General features: G+C 40.6%; 1 protein-coding gene across 1 annotated transcript in view; it reads right to left on the bottom strand.

Moving 5' to 3' along the window:
* Positions 1-241: 241 nt before the first annotated feature.
* Positions 242-9,982, bottom strand: part of LOC104488931 (nesprin-1-like) — a gene marked incomplete at its 5' end in the record, with an annotated part of 48,377 nt that continues 38,636 nt past the window's right edge. The window contains 2 exons of the mRNA XM_010131031.1: positions 242-966; positions 9,434-9,492. Coding sequence (XP_010129333.1) covers positions 726-966; positions 9,434-9,492 — 300 coding nt within the window. The remainder of the gene's footprint in view (positions 967-9,433; positions 9,493-9,982) is intronic.

The raw sequence follows: 9,982 nt of genomic DNA on the forward strand, positions 1-9,982 counted from the left end.
AATAAATGCAAAGAAATTAATACAAACAAAACTTGGCTTAGCAAACTGTACATACATAAATATGTTCTTTTTTTTCAACCTGACATTCAACATTTTTCCTCATAAAAGCTTTTACGATCTTATTACATCCATTTTTTTAAACCTTAAAAAAGTGCTTCTCAGATTTACAACATGTGCATCCAAAGCAAAGGTAGAACACCAGCTCGAAACAGAAACCATGGGGAATTACACATTGCCGTGTAAGATCCTTTAAAACTGTATGTTACAAATGCTCTAAAATTTCTTTAGTATTGGTTATTTTTGCATACTGTAGATACTTAGAGGGCATTTAACAAAGACTGCCTAACGGCTCATTTAGAGCAGCACACGGGAAAGGATCTACAGTATCAAGTCCTTGGCTATGCATAGAACAGGGCAATGACCTGGATATAAAGTGGCTAAAAGATCCAGAATGCTGGACAGAAGGACATATCCCTCACACATGTCACATCCTCCTTAGTACCCAGGATGCAAGTATTGAAACAATACTACTCAGGTAATACGTTGTGCAGTTTGATGCTGATACTCTGATGCATTACTAGCTGAGCGCTGGAAGAGAATGATATGGACACAGTGGTGGCTATAGCAGATAGGTAAAGCTGCCACACTGAATCCTGTTACCCTTTAAAACCATCCACCTCCAGACAGCACTCCAGCAAGGTCACCCGCTGTCTCATGGGTCTCCTTCATAATGGAGGCGGACCATTTATGTATTTTAGCATGGGGTGGAAAGAGCGAGCAAAATTGTTGGCCATAGTACAGCTGTAGTCCTCCTCGGTCATTGGCACCAGGCAAGCCAGCCCAATCAGGAGCAGCAAGAGGAGCTGAAGTGGCAGAGCAGCTCTGAGGACTCTGAGGAAGAAGGATGGGCGCCGCCAAGCCGCCCCAGGCTCAGAAGGGGAGGAACCTGAGCCACCTCTTGTGGACCTGAGAAAAGAGAATGGACAGGTGAATATACTAAAACACTAGTGCAGCAGAAGACGTCCTCAGGCACTGAGCCTTCCCTGAAGGCTGGTTTACAATTTGCGCACTGTGATTGACAACTGCAGAGGTATTTTTCACCGAACATGCTATTTGCCTAACACTCTTAAGAGGTACCGTATTTCTAACGGGGTACAAAATGATCACAATACAATGGGCTTTGTGACCCCACAGCCCCTTTGTCAATTACGGGAAAGACTCTGCACATAAAGCACTGTGCTCCAGAGAAGGGGATAAGGAGGGCCATACCTGTCTTGTGTTCAATGCACACTGACACAATGACTAGAAAGGGAACCTCATTTAAAATGGCAGTTGTATTCAGTTTGCAGGAGTTTCTACATTCATTTCTATATATCCGCAAGGATATAATGCATTAAGATTCAGTTACATCAATCTCCGGTTAATGAATACGCCAATATGCAGGCAATGGGGACTCATTTTCTACAAAGCAAATTGTGTTTTGAATCTTGCACTGAATCAGCAGTTAAAATCTATTTGCTCAACTGACTTGACACCATCACATTCTGAGTGATTTTCTCTCTTGTGTCTAAGACTTGAAATGGCACATAACTATCACATGTCTGTGAGAGAGAACAGACCTAATGTAAAGATTTCTAAAGGGACACTTTGAATTAAGCACAAAAACCCAATCTATTTTTTAATGAAGGATAAAGTCATAGTTTTCGTATTTTCCATTTTGCCTGAAACTGTCAGAGCTCTATTACATGGACGACAGTTTTTGATGTAAGTGAATGACTGAAAAGAGTGATTATGCAAGTTAAAATATGATGGTTTCAGAGTGCTAATTAAATGGCATGTAAATTGTATTTTAGTACTAGACAAAAATGAAGAAACTTAGAGCCTTCAAACAATTTGTGTCAAGAGCTCCTCCACCAAGACATTAGGACATGAATTTTGTCTTAGACAGGTGGCTATAAAACACCCGCATTCTGCTATGATTATGAAAGCCCAAGAAATTTATGGTTGCCAGAGTTTAAGAGATAAAAATACTCAGAAGAATGGATTTAGTCTCTACTTGAAGGTGTAGGAGATGAGGCTTGTTGGTTGCAGTTATATCTTCCCCAGTAAAGTAAGTAGAGGATGATGATTCCTTAGTCTCTCCTTGCCTCTCCCTTGTCCTTCTGATCCTGTCTCCCAGATAAATCTGAATCAGTGTGAGAAAGACTGCAAAAACCAAAATATCATCTTCAAAACTATGCCAGGCTTGGCAATAGTACCCTCCCCACATGTTCAGAAAAGAATTTTTTCTGTGTTTGAGATTATTTTTATTGTCTTGTACTTATATGTATATCATCCCACCAGGAAGACTTCAAAAAAGCCAGACAGATTTGGAAAAGTTTATACGATCAACACTTGGGTACGCTAAATGATTAACTTGACCTAAATATCCCAGGAAGGAGCAATGATCAAAACATCAGATCGCATGTTGTTTGAATTTCATAATGTAAGATCATGTATTATAAAGAACATACAGAAAGGATATGGCACATTTAACAGCATCAGAGCATTCCACATTGAAGTTCAATTAGATCAGGACTTCTACTGTCCGAGAACAGAAAGTTAATGGACTGAGGTAGGAACAAAGGGAACAAGGAGAGCTTAATTACCTTCCAAGCATTTGATTGCGAACTCTACCTATTTACAAGGCTCTCATTGTACAAATGTTGTTAATCACAATCAAAAAAAGCCACATTTCTGCAGTTAGTAACTGCTTTTTGATAATGAGCAAAGTCTGAATTTTCTTCATGAATTAAGAGTTACTCTGGGGCAACACTGGCTGTCAAAAGGACAACTTCCAAAAAGAAGAATCAAAAAGGACCAGGCAAAGTTGGCATCTTCTTTTTCTTTTCTTTTCCTATGGCTTTAGTAGCACAATCCAGTATTTTTTGCTTTGTGTTTTACCAAAATAAATTAAAAAAAAAAAAAAAGAAGAAAAAGAGTGGCCTGTGTAAGATGCATGGCTGATCTCAACAAGGAATATAAACTTTATTTAAAAAATTAAAACAGTTCACAGCAAAGTTTATCAAAAAACTTTTTCTGCAGTGAATTAGTGTGTTGAAGAATAGTTTTAATACTGCATGGAAACAACTGAAGAAGCAAATAATTAAACATCACAAAAACATCTTCAGAGGGGGAGTTCTAAAACGTTTGAGTGCTGTATTGCCTGTATTTATTGCAAGTACATCTCTGTAATCTACACAAATGGTGGAAAAATAGTCTCAGCTTAGAGTGTTTGATGGATTAGGTATTGAGACAAGGTTAAAAATATACATTGTTAATATAAGAGGCTCGCTATTCATAAGGGCCAGAACTCCTATTTACGCCAACAGGAGAAGGGAAAGCTGAAGTACTGTATGCCAGTTTGGAGAAAAATGTAATTTCTTTTACTTGAGCTTGTGCCTTTGGCTGTCTCTCTCTTCTGACTGCTCTACCATTTGTCCCACTGGCCTCTGAAGAGGGAAGAAAGTAAGGCCATGTGCTTCTCATTCCATACACAATTACTACTAATCAGATAAAGGGGGGAGGCACAGCTGCAGACCTGGCCAACACTAAGCTTCTTCATGTCAAGAAATCTTCATAAATTAAACCAAGAAGTGCAAGCAATAGGTTACCCTTACTTTGGGAGTTTGTACTGTCAGTGAAATTGAAGCTCCTTCTTAAGCATTTCAAGAGAGGAGATGAATTACCAGGCTGATTGGATGGGCAAAATGAACTTGAATTTCAGCTCAGACGAGAACCTTCTTGCTGTTAGAAGTGCGCACTGAGACACTTTCAATCATTTACCAGCAGGCCTGGCTACCCGGGGAGGTCCCAGTTGACTGGGGGGCTGGCAAATGTGATACCCATCTACAAGAAGGGCCAGAAAGAGGATCCAGAGAACTACAGGCCCATTAGCCTGACTTTGGTGTTGGGGAAGGCTACAGAGCAGAACATCTTGAGTGCCATCATGCGGCAGGTACAGGACAACCAGGTGATCAGGCCCAGTCAGCATGGGTTTATAGCATGTCCTGCTTGACTGACCTGATCTCTTGTCTGACCTCTTGACAAGGTGACCCCCTTAGTGGATGAGGGAAGAGCTGTGGAAATTGTTTGCCTAGACTTTAGTAAAGCCTTTGACGCTGTTTCCAACAGCATTCTCCTGGAGAAACTGGTTGACCCTGGCTTGGACAGCTGTATTCTTCACTGGGTAAGAAACTGGATGGATGGCTAAGCCCAAAGAGTGGTGGTGAATGGCATTAAATCGAGTTGGCAGCTGGTCACCAGTGGTGTTTCACAGGGCTTTGTATTGGTGCTTTTCCTGGTTTGTATATTTACCAATCACCTGGATGTAGCCTCAGTAATGCAGATGACACCAAGTTGGGTGGGAGTGTTGATCTGCTTGAGGGTAGGAAGACTTTGCAGAGGGAACCGGACAGGCTGAATCAATGGTATGAGGTTCAACAAAGCCAAGTGCTGAGTCCTGCACTTGGGTCACAACAACCCCCTGCAACGCTACAGGCTTGGGGAAGAGTGGATGGGGAACTGCCTGGTGGGAAAGGTTTGTATATTTACCAATCACCTGGATGTAGCCTCAGTAATGCAGATGACACCAAGTTGGGTGGGAGTGTTGATCTGCTTGAGGGTAGGAAGACTTTGCAGAGGGAACCGGACAGGCTGAATCAATGGTATGAGGTTCAACAAAGCCAAGTGCTGAGTCCTGCACTTGGGTCACAACAACCCCCTGCAACGCTACAGGCTTGGGGAAGAGTGGATGGGAAGCTGCTTGGTGGAAAAGGATCTTGGGGTCTTGGTCAACAGAATACGAGCCAGCAGTGTGCCCAGGTGGCCAAGAAGGCCAGCAGCATCCTGGCTTGTATCAGCAATAGTGTGGCCAGCAGGAGGAGGGAAGTGATTGTCCCTCTGTACTCAGCACTGGTGACCTGCACCTTGAATACTGTGCCCAGGTTTAGGCCTGTCACTACAAGAAGGACACTGAGGTGCTGGGGCATGTCCGAAGAAGGGCAACAAAGCTGGTGAAAGGTCTAGGGCACAAGTCCTATGAAGAGTGGCTGAGTGAACTCTGCTTGTTTAACCTGGAGAATAGGACACTGAGGGGAGACCTTATCACTCTCTACAACCACCTGAAAGGAGGTTGTAGCAAGGTGGCTGTCAGTCTCTCCTCCAAAGTAACAAGTGGTAAGACGAGATGACATGGCCTCAAGTTGTGACGGGGGAGGTTTAGGTTGGATATTTGAAAAAATATCTTAACCGAAAGGCTTGTCAAGCACTGGAACAGGCTGCTCAGGGAGGTGGAAGAGTACCAGTCCCGAAGGTACTTAAAAGACATATAGATGTGATGCTTAGGGACATGATTTAGTGGTGGACTTGGTAGTGTTAGGTTAATGGTTGAACTCAATGATCTTAAAAGGTCTTTTCCAACCTAAACACTTCTATGATTCTTTTAAAGATAACTAATTTTGTCTTTCAAGGATAATATGGTTGAAGTATTCTATCTGTATTGCAGTAAACATCTGAAAGATTGTGACAGAAGAATTTATCATTCAAGTGAGTTTAATGGGGAGGTGACTAATAGAAGGCAGACAACAGGTTTACATTGAAAGAGGGGCTGCTGGGCTAGTAGGGTGTTATTACTGGAGTTAATCAAGGATGAATCTTGATTGAATATCTTTAAAAGACTATGGTACAAAATGTAAGAACAGCAAATTTCACCTGTATGATGCTGGAAGTTGGAAGTCTTAGCAAATACAAAAATAGGATTGGGTTCTTGTACAGAAAGAAGTGGGTGAAACCAATAGATTTCAGAAGTAGCTCAAAGAGTTTATAGCACATAAGGCAGCAATGAATCTGGAATTTCACACTCTGAAGATAATGAAGAGAATCTAGAGCTGTTTGACACAGGATAGCCACAAATAATGTGCCTGTGAATAGCTGTGAAAAGGGACAAAAGAAATCTTCAATATATTTCAGTTCAAGATTTTGAGAAGATAAAAGGGGCTGTTTTAAAGATGTTCTGTAAGGCACTAGTCAGATTACACCACGTTTGTATAATTTTAGTTAACATACTCCTGAAAGATTAATTCAAACTTACACAAGCTTCAAGGAATCAAAAAATTGAGTATTTCTTCTCTGAAGAAAACAGACTTGAGCTTACCAATACGAAACCTGAGAGATACTAAAACCACCCTTTATAAAAAGTAGTGCAGAACAGACAGAAAGGTGAACAGTTCTTAAAGGAATGGGTAACATTGGCACAAACTTAACTGTTACGTTTAACCATGGATATATTCAAGGTGAAAATTTTTGTACCTCTAGATAATCAGAGAAATTAAATTTAGTTAACAATATTCTAATAGACTTTTTGTTCCCACTGACGCTAATTTTTTAAGATGCAGCTTGCTAGCGTTATGAAGAAGGTATGATGCTCTACTCACAAGAGCAGGCAACAACTCCTCTTGGTTGCCTAAGATACTCTCTAGGAGTGACCTTGTTTGGCTGCAGTGACTTTAAATCTCCCCCTAACTCTCCGCATCACATCACCCCAATCTCAGATTAGGCTTACCCTGCAAAGAAGATGAATCCATCGATTTCAAAGGCAGTTAAATATGAAGTTTAAGCAGCAAGCTCTAAGAGAGAGCGCAGGAGATAACTGGGAGAAGAACAATGGTAAGCCAAGCTCCAACCTCGTGTCTGAGCTACTGCGTGGCAATGACTGCCTCTTTGTGGCCAAAGTCGTGGAGATTGCTGTGGCCTGGTTTGCCCCAGGAGCAACAAGCTAAAGATCCACTAGTCATTTAGGGAGGCTTGCGAGAACAGGAAATGGAGACTGGCACTGTGGGGCCAAGACTTGAATAGAGCTGCTCAAGAGAGATCATGTAGACACCCCAAGAAAGTTGTATCACTGTCTTAATCTTTTTAACATTTTAATCACATCAATAAAATCTACAGGCACAGATCCTGGGGTGCATTTATGACACCTCTATGAAAGTGATGGAGAAAGAGGAGCTGCTTCTTGGATTTGCTTTTCCCACTTAGCACACGATTACTAATATCTCTTGAATGAGCCTTTAGTTAAATCCACAATGTAACATCGAGTTGAAGCTTGTACCTTGCTTAACATCACACTAGGTATGCTTGTCTTTTTGCTGTGATAATGGGGAAGGCAAAGTGGTATCACACGTGTTATACACAAAACATATCCCCTCTAATTTTTAAATGAATTTTCCTTTACAATATCCGATGTGATAAACCTTTTAACATTTACTTTAGTTCTCTTGTATACTAAACTCTAACAGGGTTTGCTGATCCAGTGCAAGATCAAACACAAAGTACTCTGATCAGAGGCATGTCAAAATATTAAAGAACACAGTGACAGCTTGTACTGCTTTATCAGTTAAAACTATATTATACATCAACCACAACCTGTCTGGCTTGCGCATTTGATTAAGTTTCCTATTCAGTGAGACTCATTCGTATTCCATGCTTGTCTGCATGACAAATTGAACATTGTGTTGACCTGCTCCAAGATGTGTTAATAAACAGTGCAGCGAAGACTTGATCTGAAAGGTGCCGCGCCAATGCCACTGCTAGAACAGAGGTTGATCTCAAAGCTGCAAGGTGCTGCCAGTTGCTCGTTGAGCCAGCGGCTCACACCTACAACCAGAAACCTCCTCAAAAGGCTGGCAGAAGTGGACTAACAGGAGAGCAGAATAGCGCCCACAGCACATTTCTTGAGTACAATGTTGCTAGTGCAAGCATGCTGATCTGCTGAAGACATCCTCACGTCTCCTATCCATTAATGGCTGCAGAGTAAAGCCCCACTCCTCCCTCATCCCACTCCCTGTAAGAAACAACATGCCAAGCTTCATAGCAGACTGCAGTTGGAAAAATTAATTCTCTTTCTCCATCAGACATAAAGATGGAGTGTACATATGCCACTTGTTTTCTCTGGGGTTTCCTTATGCTTCAAACAAACAAACAAAATCCCTAAAAATAAGGCACCTTCTTAATGCCAGTGGAAACAGTGGAAGACACTCTGCCTGTTCTACCTGCTATGCTGCGTAGTTTTGTGACTGTGCCACTTCTCTGTCACTCACTACACATATAAAGTAAACTTTTTTAAAGAAGTGTTTATGTAAATATCTATATAATAAGTAATTGTATTCTTTATTTCATTTATATAGGACAATGATTTTGCTGAATAAAGCCTTGATTTTGCTCATAAAAAATAATACTCTCAAGGTATTTTTTTTGTCCTCTTGGTTATTGTTCAATCACTGCATTAAATCCAGTGTTGCCTTCTTTACAATATCAAATCTTGCACTTTAACAGGAGTTATTTTAAGAATTCTTTAGTTAATTTTAGATATTTAGAGAATAAATGAGATTTAGGACTTAACTATAAGAACAAATATATTTTCATCATACTTTCTAATTATTTTACTTGTTGCAACACGTGAGATGCTGAAATAGCAAAAGACATCCTCTTTTATACATACTGAACTGTTCATTTACTTTTCTTTTTTCCTACTTCGTAACTCTAGAGGCTAGTGACCTTATCAGTGAAAGAGCGAAGGTACACACATCACACTGACAACAACAAAGAATGCAGAAGCACTGTTAGCTGCAGAGATGACAGGTTGCTGGAGACAAGGTGGAAAGCAAAAAGCTGTAGCTGCAAGCCTGCTCTCTACTGGTCAGACAGAGAAGGGGCAGTGCTGCTCCCAGAGCGAAGAAGGAGGCGAGCACTCGGCAAGAGTCATGGCGATGTTAGCACGTTATATTGTCTTAGGAAGGGAGAGAAGATGACCCCAGATCTCAAAACCCTCAAATTCTGACTTCTAATTTTGAGTCTTTTAAGTACTGAAAACCCACAAACTGAACAAAACATTTCAAGGAGGAAAAAAAATAAAAAATAAAAGAAAGAAAATGATGTTAGTATGTGTCATTCAGACCTGTGGGTTTTGTGAATTCTGGAATATGGTGTTGGCCTATTACCTGCCTTTATTTAATATCTAGAGGTAAAGAGGATGATAAAAAGTGTTTGCCATGAGCCTACTAGCATTTCTGTTAAATCATGCCAAAATAAAATAATCATTATGAGTGTAAACACACACTCACCCCGATCAGGCATATGAAAAATAAATGTTGATTACATGGGATTCCTGGGAAGTAAAAGCTGTAGAAGTTCAAGGGTCAGCTGGCATTTCTATTTAACAAGTAATTTGAAGTAACTGCGAGCCCCTTTTGCCAAACTAGTAACAAAAGGGAAATTTTCTCTGATTTAAGTCCTGGCCACCTGATGGAGTCGGTGCGGACAGACAAGAATCACGGCCAATTTCCATCATCCTCTTGGGGTTCTAGAACAGAGTGCAGAAACCAGGAGAATAAGGTACCTGCTATGTGGACTGCTGACAGAGGGTCCAGGCTGTGAGAGACTACATTTGCCCCGTGGCTGTTTGCAATGAACAGGGGGTAAAGAAAGAAGAATGTTCAGTCCAGGCAAATAAAGACAAGCTACTGATGAAACTAAATTAAAAGTGCAGCAAAGGAAACACAAAAAAGGAAAAAAAAAAAATCAAATGAAGTGACCAATACCCATGAACTAAGGAAACTGGCTTTTCTTTGCGCCTAGCCAAGTATGGCAACGATTGGAACATGCACAGTGAACTCAAAAATAACAGTTTAGGCATTAAGTTTATGAGCGACAGCTCTGGATTTAAAAAAAAAAATCACTAGAGATTTACCTCAAATAATTTGTAATATAAAATAGAAAAAAATTACTGAGTTGAATATCAGAAAATATAGGTATTTCAAAATGCAAATGCAGCAAAATTAATATTCTCAAGGAAAAAAGGTCCAAGGGACTCCTTTGCCAAATCTGGCTTCTTTTCCACCCTCATTCTCCCCACAATTTTGAAGGCCAAATAACTGTAGGTGCATTC

The sequence above is a fragment of the Buceros rhinoceros genome, unplaced genomic scaffold (genome assembly GCF_000710305.1).
Source record: "Buceros rhinoceros silvestris isolate BGI_N320 unplaced genomic scaffold, ASM71030v1 scaffold5292, whole genome shotgun sequence".
Lineage (NCBI taxonomy): Eukaryota > Metazoa > Chordata > Aves > Bucerotiformes > Bucerotidae > Buceros > Buceros rhinoceros.